At 48.6% G+C, this 16,778-nt stretch overlaps 2 protein-coding genes across 3 annotated transcripts in view; both read right to left on the reverse strand.

Moving 5' to 3' along the window:
* Nucleotides 1-16,778, reverse strand: part of LOC143785161 (up-regulator of cell proliferation-like) — a 33,621-nt gene that overhangs the window by 15,056 nt on the left and 1,787 nt on the right. Inside the window, exon 1 of one of the 2 annotated variants that reach the window (XM_077273853.1) lies at nucleotides 3,124-3,210. The exons of the other annotated variant lie outside the window; for it this stretch is intronic. The gene's annotated coding sequence lies outside the window, so the exon portion shown is untranslated. Of the gene's footprint in view, nucleotides 1-3,123; nucleotides 3,211-16,778 lie in introns of those variants that run through there. 2 annotated transcript variants of the gene reach the window in all.
* LOC143784255 (uncharacterized) lies at nucleotides 8,994-10,420 on the reverse strand. Its single transcript, XM_077272279.1, has 2 exons — nucleotides 10,168-10,420; nucleotides 8,994-9,649 (listed from the first exon to the last, which is right to left on the reverse strand). The coding sequence occupies exons 1-2, from the start codon at nucleotides 10,301-10,303 to the stop codon at nucleotides 9,042-9,044; spliced, it is 744 nt and encodes a 247-aa protein (XP_077128394.1). The 5' UTR covers nucleotides 10,304-10,420; the 3' UTR covers nucleotides 8,994-9,041.

Below are 16,778 nucleotides of genomic sequence, written 5' to 3' on the forward strand. Positions count from 1 at the left end.
ATGTACCTCTGTATACAGGGAGCTCCCCCTAGTGGTGACTGCAGACAGGATCTTATCATGTATCTCTGTATACAGGGAGCTCCCCCTAGTGGTCACTGCAGACAGGATCTTATCATGTATCTCTGTATACAGGGAGCTCCCCCTAGTGGTGACTGCAGACAGGATCTTATCATGTATCTCTGTATACAGGGAGCTCCCCCTAGTGGTGACTGCGGACAGGATCTTATCATGTATCTCTGTATACAGGGAGCTCCCCCTAGTGGTGACTGCAGACAGGATTTTACCAAATATTTCTGTATACAGGGAGCTCCCCCTAGTGGTGGCTGCAGACAGGATCTTATCATGAATCTCTGTATACAGGGAGCTCCCCCTAGTGGTGGCTGCAGACAGGATCTTATCATGTATCTCTGTATACAGGGAGCTCCCCCTAGTGGTGGCTGCAGACAGGAACTTATGTATCTCTGTATACAGGGAGCTCCCCCTAGTGGTGACTGCAGACAGGATCCTATCATGTATCTCTGTATACAGGGAGCTCCCCCTAGTGGTGGCTGCAGACAGGAACTTATGTATCTCTGTATACAGGGAGCTCCCCCTAGTGGTGACTGCAGACAGGATCCTATCATGTATCTCTGTATACAGGGAGCTCCCCCTAGTGGTGACTGCAGACAGGATCTTATCATGTATCACTGTATACAGGGAGCTCCCCCTAGTGGTGGCTGCAGCCAGGATCTTATCATGTATCTCTGTATACAGGGAGCTCCCCCTAGTGGTGGCTGCAGACAGGATCTTATCATGTATCTCTGTATACAGGGAGCTCCCCCTAGTGGTGACTGCAGACAGGATCTTATCATGTATCTCTGTATACAGGGAGCTCCCCCTAGTGGTGGCTGCAGACAGGATCTTATCATGTATCTCTGTATACAGGGAGCTCCCCCTAGTGGTGGCTGCAGACAGGATCTTATCATGTATCTCTGTATACAGGGAGCTCCCCCTAGTGGTGGCTGCAGCCAGGATCTTATCATGTATCTCTGTATACAGGGAGCTCCCCCTAGTGGTGACTGCAGACAGGATCTTATCATGTATCTCTGTATACAGGGAGCTCCCCCTAGTGGTGGCTGCAGACAGGATCTTATCATGTATCTCTGTATACAGGGAGCTCCCCCTAGTGGTGGCTGCAGACAGGATCTTATCATGTATCTCTGTATACAGGGAGCTCCCCCTAGTGGTGGCTGCAGACAGGATCTTATCTTGTATCTCTGTATACAGGGAGCTCCCCCTAGTGGTGACTGCAGACAGGATCTTATCATGTATCTCTGTATACAGGGAGCTCCCCCTAGTGGTGACTGCAGACAGGATCTTATCATGTATCTCTGTATACAGGGAGCTCCCCCTAGTGGTGGCTGCAGACAGGATCTTATCATGTATCTCTGTATACAGGGAGCTCCCCCTAGTGGTGACTGCAGACAGGATCTTATCCTGTATCTCTGTATACAGGGAGCTCCCCCTAGTGGTGACTACAGACAGGATCTTATCATGTATCTCTGTATACAGGGAGCTCCCCCTAGTGGTGACTGCAGACAGGATCTTATCATGTATCTCTGTATACAGGGAGCTCCCCCTAGTGGTGACTACAGACAGAATCTTATCATGTATCTCTGTATACAGGGAGCTCCCCCTAGTGGTGGCTGCAGACAGGATCTTATCATGTATCTCTATATACAGGGAGCTCCCCCTAGTGGTGGCTGCAGACAGGATCTTATCATGTATCTCTGTATACAGGGAGCTCCCCCTAGTGGTGACTGCAGACAGGATCTTATCATGTATCTCTGTATACGGGGAGCTCCCCCTAGTGGTGGATACAGACAGGATCTTATCATGTATCTCTGTATACAGGGAGCTCCCCCTAGTGGTGACTGCAGACAGGATGTTATCATGTATTTCTGTATACAGGGAGCTCCCCCTAGTGGTGGCTGCAGACAGGATCTTATCATGTATCTCTGTATACAGGGAGCTCCCCCTAGTGGTGGATACAGACAGGATCTTATCATGTATCTCTGTATACAGGGAGCTCCCCCTAGTGGTGACTGCAGACAGGATCTTATCATGTATCTCTGTATACAGGGAGCTCCCCCTAGTGGTGACTGCAGACAGGATCTTATCATGTATCTCTGTATACAGGGAGCTCCTCCTAGTGGTGACTGCAGACAGGATCTTATCATGTATCTCTGTATACAGGGAGCTCCCCCTAGTGGTGACTGCAGACAGGATCTTATCATGTATCTCTGTATACAGGGAACTCCCCCTAGTGGTGACTGCAGGCAGGATCTTATCATGTATCTCTGTATACAGGGAGCTCCTCCTAGTGGTGACTGCAGACAGGATCTTATCATGTATCTCTGTATACAGGGAGCTCCCCCTAGTGGTGGCTGCAGACAGGATCTTATCATGTATCTCTGTATACAGGGAGCTCCCCCTAGTGGTGACTGCAGACAGGATCTTATCATGTATCTCTGTATACGGGGAGCTCCCCCTAGTGGTGGCTGCAGACAGGATCTTATCATGTATCTCTGTATACAGGGAGCTCCCCCTAGTGGTGACTGCAGACAGGATCTTATCATGTATCTCTGTATACAGGGAGCTCCCCCTAGTGGTGACTGCAGACAGGATCTTATCATGTATCTCTGTATACAGGGAGCTCCCCCTAGTGGTGGCTGCAGACAGAATCTTATCATATATCTCTGTATACAGGGAGCTCCCCCTAGTGGTGGCTGCAGATAGGATCTTATCATGTATCTCTGTATACAGGGAGCTCCCCCTAGTGGTGGCTGCAGACAGGATCTTAGCATGTATCTCTATATACAGGGAACTCCCTTTAGTCCCTGTAGCTTTTCAGAGGATGGTTACATAAAACGCACCAGACTGCAGCCTCCTCTTCACACTGTTCAGGTTCCAGCTTTTCTTTCCTGCTTTCTGATTCACACCTCTGTGACGAGAACTGAGTACACGCAGGTATAGATGATGGGACAGACATGAGAGCACCAGGAGCCTTTTCCTATCAGTGCTGGGACTTGTAGTTCTTAACGTCTGACATTGCTAAGTTAAAGCTTTTACGTTATTTCTTACCTGGGCTCTTGGCAATGGAGGCTTCCCCGGATGGCGGACAGTGATCTCTGCCCTGTGCACCGGCGCCGTCTCCGGAGAACACACAAGTTATTTTCACTTTCTGTTCTCTCCGGATGAGCGCGCCCTCTGCTGGTGACGAGTGTGATATTCTCCAGACACTGGACAGCGCGTGCTAGATACCAACCCAGTATCTAATCTGCTGTGTGATACTGACTGCTGAGCTGTGTATCTAATCCTCTCCTGTGTGATACTGACTGCTGAGCCGTATATCTAATCCTATCCTGTGTGATACTGACTGCTGAGCCGTGTATCTAATCCTCTCCTGTGTGATACTGACTGCTGAGCCGTGTATCTAATCCTCTCCTGTGTGATACTGACTGCTGAGCTGTGTATCTAATCCTCTCCTGTGTGATACTGACTGCTGAGCCGTGTATCTAATCCTCTCCTGTGTGATACTGACTGCTGAGCTGTGTATCTAATCCTCTCCTGTGTGATACTGACTGCTGAGCCATGTATCTAATCCTCTCCTGTGTGATACTGACTGCTGAGCCATGTATCTAATCCTCTCCTGTGTGATACTGACTGCTGAGCCGTGTATCTAATCCTCTCCTGTGTGATACTGACTGCTGAGCTGTGTATCTAATCCTCTCCCGTGTGATACTGACTGCTGAGCCGTGTATCTAATCCTCTCCTGTGTGATACTGACTGCTGAGCCGTGTATCTAATCCTCTCCTGTGTGATACTGACTGCTGAGCTGTGTATCTAATCCTCTCCTGTGTGATACTGACTGCTGAGCCGTGTATCTAATCCTCTCCTGTGTGATACTGACTGCTGAGCCATGTATCTAATCCTCTCCTGTGTGATACTGACTGCTGAGCCATGTATCTAATCCTATCCTGTGTGATACTGACTGCTGAGCCGTGTATCTAATCCTCTCCTGTGTGATACTGTCTGCTGAGCCATGTATCTAATCCTCTCCTGTGTGATACTGTCTGCTGAGCCATGTATCTAATCCTATCCTGTGTGATACTGACTGCTGAGCTGTGTATCTAATCCTCTCCTGTGTGATACTGACTGCTGAGCCGTGTATCTAATCCTCTCCTGTGTGATACTGACTGCTGAGCTGTGTATCTAATCCTCTTCTGTGTGATACTGACTGCTGAGCCGTGTATCTAATCCTCTCCTGTGTGATACTGACTGCTGAGCCATGTATCTAATCCTATCCTGTGTGATACTGACTGCTGAGCCGTGTATCTAATCCTATCCTGTGTGATACTGACTGCTGAGCTGTGTATCTAATCCTCTCCTGTGTGATACTGACTGCTGAGCCATGTATCTAATCCTCTCCTGTGATACTGACTGCTGAGCTGTGTATCTAATCCTCTCCTGTGTGATACTGACTGCTGAGCTGTGTATCTAATCCTCTCCTGTGTGATACTGACTGCTGAGCCGTGTATCTAATCCTCTCCTGTGTGATACTGACTGCTGAGCCGTGTATCTAATCCTATCCTGTGTGATACTGACTGCTGAGCTGTGTATCTAATCCTCTCCTGTGTGATACTGACTGCTGAGCTGTGTATTTAATCCTCTCCTGTGTGATACTGACTGCTGAGCCGTATATCTAATCCTATCCTGTGTGATACTGACTGCTGAGCCGTGTATCTAATCCTCTCCTGTGTGATACTGACTGCTGAGCCGTGTATCTAATCCTCTCCTGTGTGATACTGTCTGCTGAGCCGTGTATCTAATCCTCTCCCGTGTGATACTGTCTGCTGAGCCGTGTATCTAATCCTCTCCTGTGTGATACTGACTGCTGAGCTGTGTATCTAATCCTCTCCTGTGTGATACTGACTGCTGAGCCGTGTATCTAATCCTCTCCTGTGTGATACTGACTGCTGAGCCGTATATCTAATCCTCTCCTGTGTGATACTGTCTGCTGAGCCGTGTATCTAATCCTCTCCCGTGTGATACTGTCTGCTGAGCCGTGTATCTAATCCTCTCCTGTGTGATACTGACTGCTGAGCTGTGTATCTAATCCTCTCCTGTGTGATACTGACTGCTGAGCCGTGTATCTAATCCTCTCCTGTGTGATACTGACTGCTGAGCTGTGTATCTAATCCTCTCCTGTGTGATACTGACTACTGAGCCGTGTATCTAATCCTCTCCTGTGTGATACTGACTGCTGAGCCGTGTATCTAATCCTATCCTGTGTGATACTGACTGCTGAGCCGTGTATCTAATCCTATCCTGCATTATACTGACTGCTGAGCCGTGTATCTAATCCTCTCCCGTGTGATACTGTCTGCTGAGCCGTGTATCTAATCCTCTCCTGTGTGATACTGTCTGCTGAGCTGTGTATCTAATCCTCTCCTGTGTGATACTGACTGCTGAGCCGTGTATCTAATCCTCTCCTGTGTGATACTGTCTGCTGAGCCGTGTATCTAATCCTATCCTGTGTGATACTGACTGCTGAGCCGTGTATCTATTCCTATCCTGTGTGATACTGACTGCTGAGCTGTGTATCTAATCCTCTCCTGTGTGATACTGACTGCCGAGCCGTGTATCTAATCCTCTCCTGTGTGATACTGACTGCTGAGCTGTGTATCTAATCCTCTCCTATGTGATACTGACTGCTGAGCTGTGTCTCTAATCCTATCCTGTGTGATACTGACTGCTGAGCCGTGTATCTAATCCTATCCTGTGTGATACTGACTGCTGAGCTGTGTATCTAATCCTCTCCTGTGTGATACTGACTGCTGAGCCATGTATCTAATCCTCTCCTGTGTGATACTGACTGCTGAGCCATGTATCTAATCCTATCCTGTGTGATACTGACTGCTGAGCCGTGTATCTAATCCTCTCCTGTGTGATACTGTCTGCTGAGCCATGTATCTAATCCTATCCTGTGTGATACTGACTGCTGAGCTGTGTATCTAATCCTCTCCTGTGTGATACTGACTGCTGAGCCGTGTATCTAATCCTCTCCTGTGTGATACTGACTGCTGAGCTGTGTATCTAATCCTCTTCTGTGTGATACTGACTGCTGAGCCGTGTATCTAATCCTCTCCTGTGTGATACTGACTGCTGAGCCATGTATCTAATCCTATCCTGTGTGATACTGACTGCTGAGCCGTGTATCTAATCCTATCCTGTGTGATACTGACTGCTGAGCTGTGTATCTAATCCTCTCCTGTGTGATACTGACTGCTGAGCCATGTATCTAATCCTCTCCTGTGATACTGACTGCTGAGCTGTGTATCTAATCCTCTCCTGTGTGATACTGACTGCTGAGCTGTGTATCTAATCCTCTCCTGTGTGATACTGACTGCTGAGCCGTGTATCTAATCCTCTCCTGTGTGATACTGACTGCTGAGCCGTGTATCTAATCCTCTCCTGTGTGATACTGACTGCTGAGCCGTGTATCTAATCCTCTCCTGTGTGATACTGACTGCTGAGCTGTATCTAATCCTATCCTGTGTGATACTGACTGCTGAGCCGTGTATCTAATCCTCTCCTGTGTGATACTGACTGCTGAGCTGTATCTAATCCTCTCCTGTGTGATACTGACTGCTGAGCTGTGTATCTAATCCTCTCCTGTGTGATCCCGTCTGCTGAGCCGTGTATCGAATCCTATCCTGTGATACTGACTGCTGAGCCGTGTATCTAATCCTATCCTGTGTGATACTGACTGCTGAGCCGTGTATCTAATCATATCCTGTGTGATACTGACTGCTGAGCCGTGTATCTAATCCTATCCTGTGTGATACTGACTGCTGAGCTGTATCTAATCCTATCCTGTGTGATACTGACTGCTGAGCCGTGTATCTAATCCTATCCTGTGTGATACTGACTGCTGAGCCGTGTATCTAATCCTATCCTGTGTGATACTGACTGCTGAGCTGTATCTAATCCTCTTCTGTGTGATACTGTCTGCTGAGCCGTGTATCTAATCCTATCCTGTGTGATACTGTCTGCTGAGCCGTGTATCTAATCCTCTCCTGTGTGATACTGACTGCTGAGCCGTGTATCTAATCCTATGCTTTGTGATACTGTCTGCTGAGCCGTGTATCTAATCCTCTCCTGTGTGATACTGACTGCTGAGCCGTGTATCGAATCCTCTCCTGTGTGATGCTGACAGCTGAGCTGTGTATCTAATCCTCTCCTGTGTGATACTGACTGCTGAGCCGTGTATCTAATCCTATCCTGTGATACTGACTGCTGAGCCGTGTATCTAATCCTCTCCTGTGTGATACTGACTGCTGAGCCGTGTATCTAATCCTATCCTGTGTGATACTGACTGCTGAGCTGTGTATCTAATCCTCTCCTTTGTGATACTGACTGCTGAGCCGTGTATCTAATCCTATCCTGTGTGATACTGACTGCTGAGCCGTGTATCTAATCCTCTCCTGTGTGATACTGACTGCTGAGCCGTGTATCTAATCCTATCCTGTGTGATACTGACTGCTGAGCTGTGTATCTAATCCTATCCTGTGTGATACTGACTGCTGAGCCGTGTATCGAATCCTCTCCTGTGTGATACTGACTGCTGAGCCGTGTATCTAATCCTCTTCTGTGTGATACTGACTGCTGAGCCGTGTATCTAATCCTCTCCTGTGTGATACTGACTGCTGATCCGTGTATCTAATCCTATCCTGTGTGATACTGACTGCTGAGCCGTGTATCTAATCCTATCCTGTGTGATACTGACTGATGAGCCGCGTATCTAATCCTCTCCTGTGTGATACTGTCTGATGAGCCGTGTATCTAATCCTCTCCTGTGTGATACTGTCTGATGAGCCGTGTATCTAATCCTCTCCTGTGTGATACTGTCTGATGAGCCATGTATCTAATCCTATCCTGTGTGATACTGTCTGCTGAGCCGTGTATCTAATCCTCTCCTGTGTGATACTGACTGCTGAGCTGTGTATCTAATCCTATCCTGTGTGATACTGCCTGCTGAGCTGTGTATCTAATCCTATCCTGTGTGATACTGTCTGCTGAGCCGTGTATCTAATCCTCTCCTGTGTGATACTGACTGCTGAGCTGTGTATCTAATCCTATCCTGTGTGATACTGTCTGCTGAGCCGTGTATCTAATCCTGTCCTGTGTGATACTGACTGCTGAGCCGTGTATCTAATCCTCTCCTGTGTGATACTGACTGCTGAGCCGTGTATCTAATCCTCTCCTGTGTGATACTGACTGCTGAGCTGCGTATCTAATCCTCTCCTGTGTGATACTGTCTGCTGAGCCGTGTATCTAATCCTCTCCTGTGTGATACTGACTGCTGAGCCGTGTATCTAATCCTATCCTGTGTGATACTGTCTGCTGAGCCGTGTATCTAATCCTGTCCTGTGTGATACTGTCTGCTGAGCCGTGTATCTAATCCTCTCCTGTGTGATACTGTCTGCTGAGCCGTGTATCTAATCCTCTCCTGTGTGATACTGACTGCTGAGCCGTGTATCTAATCCTATCCTGTGTGATACTGACTGCTGAGCCGTGTATCTAATCCTCTCCTGTGTGATACTGACTGCTGAGCCGTGTATCTAATCCTCTCCTGTGTGATACTGTCTGCTGAGCCGTGTATCTAATCCTATCCTGTGTGATACTGACTGCTGAGCCGTGTATCTAATCCTCTCCTGTGTGATACTGACTGCTGAGCCGTGTATCTAATCCCGTCCTGTGTGATACTGCCTGCTGAGCCGTGTATCTAATCCCGTCCTGTGTGATACTGACTGCTGAGCCATGTATCTAATCCCGTCCTGTGTGATACTGTCTGGTGAGCCGTGTATCTGATCCCGTCCTGTGTGATACTGGCTGCTGAGCCCCTTCGTCTATGCGCCATTGTCTTAGATACATTACATACACACTGACAGGATGAGATACTTTTATAGTGATGCTGTATACATCTATCAGTGACCCTAACGACGTTTCGCCTTCTTCTCGTGCTGTTTCAGGGGACATGAGATTGTCTTCGGGTCCAGTGTAGGGTCACATTTCTCCGTCTTCCTGGTCCTGTGTCCCTTTTCTTCTCGGCGGCCGTCTTGGATTTGGTGATTCATTCTGATTCTGTGTAAGATCAGTTTCTTGACAGGCAGCATGCGCCCCGTAGCCGGGCCGCTTTTCTGACCCTCTGGTGGCCGGGGTGGTGGCACCACAGGAGATTGTGGCTTTTCCTTCTGCTCTTTTTGAACATCACCCCCCACGGTGGGGTACGGACCTTTCTGTCGGAGAGCTATGATGTCCCCTCTGTGGTGTGAAGGGTTCTCGGGTTTCGCCTCCTCAGGGGCGCTGGGTACATTGCTCTGGAGGGTGCTGTGGACCTTTGCTGCATCTGTAGCGATACACTGCACAGCAGAGGAGAGTGGAGGGACGCCGTCATTGACCCTCCGGGAACATGAATGGAGAAGGTGACGGGGGCATAGATCCCGGGTCTGGAGCAAGATGTATGGGGGCAAGATGGCAGGAGGCGGAGGGGGGCACCACTGAGCAGGAAACGGGGGGATCCAAGCAATATCATAGGCACCACCTACAGAGAGAACATGGAGGCGTCACATTGAGTAATGTTCAGGCTTTACACCAACTTATACAACCCGGCAGCTGAGGGGCCACCATTACGGGGCCCTGACAACGCGTTTATGATGTCACTGCGCTCTATAATCACCGCATGGCGGCGTATCATCTGCTCTCCGTATATTACATCACTGTCCTCAGTGATTGGTCTACTCATCCCCACCACTAGGGGGCCATATTACATCACTGTCCTCAGTGATTGGTCTACTCATCCCCACCACTAGGGGGCCATATTACATCACTGTCCTCAGTGATTGGTCTACTCATCCCCACCACTAGGGGGCCATATTACATCACTGTCCTCAGTGATTGGTCTACTCATCCCCACCACTAGGGGGCCATATTACATCACTATCCTCAGTGATTGGTCTACTCATCCCCACCACTAGGAGGCCACATTACATCACTGTCCTCAGTGATTGGTCTACTCATCCCCACCACTAGGGGGCGCACAGTAAAAATCTATCCTCTTACCCCAGGGCTCCGCTCCGACTGCACAGGGACTTATTAGCGGCATGTACAGGCCTGTGGGAGGAGCACGCTGTCTGGTGGCGGCCGGTGTCTGAGCACTGCTACTGTACTGTCTCACGTCGGTCATTGGACGATCCATCTCCTCGTAAGAGGCAGGAGTCGGTGACACGTGGGAAGGATGCTCTTCTTCGTCTGTATAATGTGCGAGGACAATGTGTTGTCGGCGACTCACTCACTGCGTTTTATGCGCTCGGTGATGACATCACAAAATATTATGACTTCATGGCGGAATTCTGTGATGTGGGGATGATGTCATCACTGGGCGTGTCGCCCTGCTCAAGTTACAGATTATTAGGTCATCGTTATGTCATCATGTAGCTTGCAACATGGCGTGATCATCCCTGGATTACCATAAACTTCTAAATGGTCTTTCCCCCTAGGTGGAGTCCACATTTTCCTGCTCAGTGAGGCACCCTATTTTCCGATCTCCAGAAACACTTCGTACACCACGCTCCACACCTGGGTTTAATATACAGGTCCTTCTCAAAAAATTAGCATATAGTGTTAAATTTCATTATTTACCATAATGTAATGATTACAATTAAACTTTCATATACTATAGATTCATTATCCACCAACTGAAATTTGTCAGGTCTTTTATTGTTTTAATACTGATGATTTTGGCATACAACTCCTGAAAACCCAAAAAACCTGTCTCAATAAATTAGCATATCAAGAAAAGGTTCTCTAAACGACCTATTACCCTAATCTTCTGAATCAACTAATTAACTCTAAACACATGCAAAAGATACCTGAGGCTTTTAAAAACTCCCTGCCTGGTTCATTACTCAAAACCCCCATCATGGGTAAGACTAGCGACCTGACAGATGTCAAGAAGGCCATCATTGACACCCTCAAGCAAGAGGGTAAGACCCAGAAAGAAATTTCTCAACAAATAGGCTGTTCCCAGAGTGCTGTATCAAGGCACCTCAATGGTAAGTCTGTTGGAAGGAAACAATGTGGCAGAAAACGCTGTACAACGAGAAGAGGTGACCGGACCCTGAGGAAGATTGTGGAGAAGGACCGATTCCAGACCTTGGGGAACCTGAGGAAGCAGTGGACTGAGTCTGGTGTGGAAACATCCAGAGCCACCGTGCACAGGCGTGTGCAGGAAATGGGCTACAGGTGCCGCATTCCCCAGGTAAAGCCACTTTTGAACCATAAACAGCGGCAGAAGCGCCTGACCTGGTACTTTTTTCTGATGAAAGCAAATTTTGCATGTCATTCGGAAATCAAGGTGCCAGAGTCTGGAGGAAAATCCAGGAAAAAGATGTGCACACTGTCACTGGGTTGGTGCAGGCATGAACAAAAACAGTCCAAGTATAGGAAAAATCAGCCGCACTCAATTGGTTGAAAGTTCAGCAAACTGTGTAGTTTCTTTATTAACATATACAAAAAACATCACCAGGTGCTTTTTTAGGAGGTAAATGGGTGGCGGACTATTCAATTCGGGTAACGTTTCGACCCCAGCGGGTCTTAATCAAAACCTCACTTGTGCCAAAGAGGTAGAGGAGAGGAGAAAGAGCCGAGTTCCCATAGGGCAGCTCTGGTGCAGTTGTGTGGAAGCGCGTCCGCCTGGTGGGTGATCACCCACCAGGCGGACGCGCTTCCACACAACTGCACCAGAGCTGCCCTATGGGAACTCGGCTCTTTCTCCTCTCCTCTACCTCTTTGGCACAAGTGAGGTTTTGATTAAGACCCGCTGGGGTCGAAACGTTACCCGAATTGAATAGTCCGCCACCCATTTACCTCCTAAAAAAGCACCTGGTGATGTTTTTTGTATATGTTAATAAAGAAACTACACAGTTTGCTGAACTTTCAACCAATTGAGTGCGGCTGATTTTTCCTATACAGAGTCTGGAGGAAGACTGGGGAGAAGGAAATGCCAAAATGCCTGAAGTCCAGTGTCAAGTACCCACAGTCAGTGATGGTGTGGGGTGCCATGTCAGCTGCTGGTGTTGGTCCACTGTGTTTCATCAAGGGCAGGGTCAATGCAGCTAGCTATCAGGAGATTTTGGAGCACTTCATGCTTCCTGGCACCTGCTCACAGTGCCAAAACCACTGGTAAATGGTTTACTGACCATGGTATTACTGTGCTCAATTGGCCTGCCAACTCTCCTGACCTGAACCCCATAGAGAATCTGTGGGATATTGTGAAGAGAAAGTTGAGAGACGCAAGACCCAACACTCTGGATGAGCTTAAGGCCGCTATTGAAGCATCCTGGGCCTCCATAACATCTCAGCAGTGTCACAGGCTGATTGCCTCCATGCCACGCCTGTCATGGTTCTCAATGGCAAGAGAACATAGAAAGCATACAAAAGGACTAGCTCTTGGAAGATGGAAACTCGAGCTGACTGTGAGCTAAACCTACCGCACAAATAACAGTGGCCGGGTAGCGTGCCTACGTTTTATCCCTAGACGCCCAGCGCCAGCCGGAGAACTGACTGACCCTAGCAGAGGAAAATACAGACCTGGCTTACCTCTAGAGAAATTTTCCCCACAAGGCAGACAGTAGCCCCCACATATATTGTCGGTGATTTCAGAGGAAATTGACATACGAAGTATGAAGATAGGTTTAGCAAATTGAGGTCCGCTTACTAGATAGTAGGAAGACAGAAAAGGGAACTTCACAGTCAGCTGAAAACCCTTTCAAAACACCATCCTGGAATTACTTTAAGACTCTAATATCAACTCATGACACTAGAGTGGCAATTTCAGCTCACAAGAGCTTCCAGCCTCAGAAATAAACAATCACAGAGAACTGGAACAAAAATGCAAAACAAACTTAGGACTACAAGTCCAACTTAGCTGATAGTAGTCTAGGAGCAGGAACATGCAACAGAAAGGCTTCTGGTAACATTGTTGGCCGGCATAGAAATGACTGAGGAGCAAGGCTAAATAGACAACTCCCACATCCTGATGGAAACAGGTGAACAGAGGAGATGAAGCACACAAGTTCAGTACCACCAGTGACCACCGGGGGAGCCCAGAAACCAAATTCACAACACACGCCGCATTGAAGCAGTCATTTCTGCCAAAGGATTCCCGACCAAGTATTGAGTGCATAACTGAACATTATTATTTGATGGTTTTTTTGTTTGTTATTAAAAAACACTTTTATTTGATTGGACGGGTGAAATATGCTAATTTATTGAGACAGGTTTTTTGGGTTATCAGGAGTTGTATGCCAAAATCATCAGTATTAAAACAATCAAAGACCTGACAAATTTCAGTTGGTGGATAATGAATCTATAATATATGAAAGTTTAATTGTAATCATTACATTATGGTAAATAATGAAATTTAACACTATATGCTAATTTTTTGAGAAGGACCTGTACTGGTCACCTCTTTATTCCAGGTCTGTGGAGGGATAATGAAAGGTCTCACCACTCTCCTCTGTGGCGGGATATCACTCCTGATGATGAGAAGGTCCATAACGTGCGGGCAAGAAGTAAAAAAGGTCCATAACGACCAAGGAAGAGGTGAAACAGTCCATAATATCTGAGTAAGGGGCGAATAGATCCATAATATCCGAGCAAGGGGTGAAAAGATCCATAACGACCAAGCAAGGGGTGAACAGGTCCATAACGACCAAGCAAGGGGTGAACAGGTCCATAACGACCAAGCAAGGGGTGAACAGGTCCATTACGATTGGGCAGGGGGTGAAAAGATGCAGAACGTCCAGGCAAGGGGTGAACGGGCCCATTATGACCGGGCAAGGGTTAATGAAGTCCATTACTATCGGACAAGTGGTACAGAGGTCCACAATGACCAGGGAAGGAGTAAGAAGATCCATAATGATGGGGTGAAAAAGTCAAATGATTATCAATAGATTAAGGTGAAGTCCATAACGACCAGGAAAGGGTCATTACTAATCAGACTCCTCTGCAGGGGTAAGACCTAAGAAACCAATCACACATCATAATACCCCCCAAAAAAGTCCATTCCTCTATATAAGGTCCAAAATAAAGAGAAGGAGAAGATGGAATATTCTGTGGTGACCCCTCCCCAAAAACACCGTCCTATTTGGGGTCACACTGCCTAGCAAGAAACAAATTTTAAAGACGGCAAAAAACAAGATGTCGACCGAAAAAAATGGGCAAATATGTGAGATTTATGGTTCAGTCAGAGTCATTATTTCCATATCATTATTATCTACAGGACAGTACTGACCCCTATAGGGGCAGAGATAGGGGGTGACTATGGGTGGAGCCTATACATGGGCGTGACTGTGGGTGGAGCCTGTAGACAGGGTTGGCTGTGGGTGGAGCCTATAGATGGGGTGACTGTGGGTGGAGCCTATAGATGGGGTGACTGTGGGTGGAGCCTATAGATGGGGTGACTGTGGGTGGAACCTATAAATGGTGTTGTCTGTAGTTGGAGCCTGATGATGGGGGTGCCTGTGGGTGGAGCCTGTAGGCGGGGATGACTGTGGGTGGAGCTTATAGATGGGGTGACTGTAGGTGGAGCCTATACATGGGCGTCACTGTGGGTGGAGCCTGTATCCAGGGTTGGCTGTGGGTGGAGCCTATAGATGGGGTTACTGTGAATGGAGCCTATAGATGGGGTGACTAGTTTGAGCCTATAAAGGGGGTTGACTGTGAGTGGAGCCTATAGGTGGGGCGGCTGTGGGTGGAGCCTGTAGACGGGGGTGACTGTAGGAGGAGCCTGTAGATGGGGTGACTGTGGGTGGAGCCTATTTATGGGGTTGACTGTGGGTGGAGCCTATAGAAGGGGGTGACTGTAGGAGGAGCCTGTAGATGGGGTGACTGTAGGTGGAGCCTATGTACTGGGTCTGGCTATGACCGGTCCCCATTTATATGGGGACCTTTACATCTGTAATGCGCAAAAGTTTGGCACCACCCAGTGGATTTTGAGGGAAGGCCACCAATGTTCCACATCTGCCGACCAAATAAAGTTTTCCTTTTTTTTCCCCACAGACTTTTCCATCAGTGTTCTTCCTGTGCCATCATTTCTGCCCATCTGCCCTCAGCCACACCTCCGGCGGCGGCAGCGCAACCCCCCCTTCTTTGTCCTTTAGTTGGGAGCAGCCTGGTCTTAGTCAGTAATGGAAGAAACCATCTTCAGTGAACAGAGGGGTGGTGGGAGGCAGCTGCGTGACACAGAGGACATCATGGCTGACACACGGAGCCTGTACCGTGGCTTTGTGTCTCCCGTCATGGCTGAGAATGAATGAGAGGTTTTATTGTCCGCTCTGATTCCCTGCGACGCTGTGAGCCCAGGTCACACAGGGACTTGCACCATAATACGGTCGTGTGAGCCTCTTCTGACGAGACGTGAAGGAGCGGGGTCACCGCCATCACTGTGCAAATGTGTCTGACAGGACAGAGGTCGTTTCTCCTCAGAGGCTCAATGTCGCGTCATCTGATGAGGGAATTTCTGATCATAATGTAAACATGGCGGCTGAAGTCCTCCATGCCGCGGTCTTTACACAGCAGGCGACGACCCAAGAGATCAGGGAAAGCCGCGAAACTAGTAAATCGGGGAGGAAAAGCTGGGTGTCGGCCATCTTGTCATCACCTCACTCGTCTGTCGCTGGGCGACTGCGCCATGTCATCCTGTATCTTTGCGCCCAGCTGCCATATTTGTTGCTAGCGGGACTTTGGACGGTAGATTTATCACCATGTTCTGGATGAAGGTGGCCATTTCCTGTGTTCTCTGCACACAATGGCGGCTTCAGGCCACACCGGAGGCCATTGTCGGCTCAGGACGAACCTAACTGACAGGAAAATGAAAGAAAAAGGCCGCCGAGAGAAAGACGAGTACACGATGTGCACAAACATGGCCGCCAGCTGCGTCACAGCTCTCGTCTGAGAATGATACTAGGGCGCCTCTATAACCATTCCTGGAAGACACTCGCGGTTTACGTCGGAGTCACGTCTGCACATCGTGTAATTTGTCTGTCAAAACATGGCGCCGACCCCGGCAGTGTCTCACGGCACAAATGGTGTCAGATGGCTCTGCACCGACGAAGCCGAGGCTGAAACTTATACAACAGAGGTGGCAACGATCGCTGAGGCGGCAACAATCACTGAGGAGGCAACGATGGCTGAGGAGGCAATGATCATGGAGGTGGCAATGATTGCAGAGGCGTCAACAATCGCTGAGGCGTCAAAAATCACAGAGGCGTCAACAATCGCTGAGGCATCAACAACGATGGCTGAGGCGGCAGTGATCGCGGAGGCAGCAATGATTGCAGAGGCGTCAACAACGATGGCTGAGGCGGCAATGATTGCAGAGGCGTCAACAATCGCAGCGGCACCAACGAGTGCTGAGGAGGAAACAATGATGGATGAGGCGGCAGTGATCGCGGAGGCGGCAACAATGATTACAGAGGCACCAACGATCACTGAGGAGGCAGCGATGGCGAGCACGGCTATGATCACGGAGACGGCAATGATCGCAGCGGCGGCAATGATTGCGGAGGCACCAACGATCGCTGAGGCGGCAATAATTGCGGAGGCACCAACGATCGCTGAGGCGGCAATGATTGCGGAGGCACCAACGATTGCTGAGGCGGCAATAATTG

The sequence above is a fragment of the Ranitomeya variabilis genome, chromosome 7, assembly GCF_051348905.1.
Source record: "Ranitomeya variabilis isolate aRanVar5 chromosome 7, aRanVar5.hap1, whole genome shotgun sequence".
Classification (NCBI taxonomy): Eukaryota; Metazoa; Chordata; class Amphibia; order Anura; family Dendrobatidae; genus Ranitomeya; species Ranitomeya variabilis.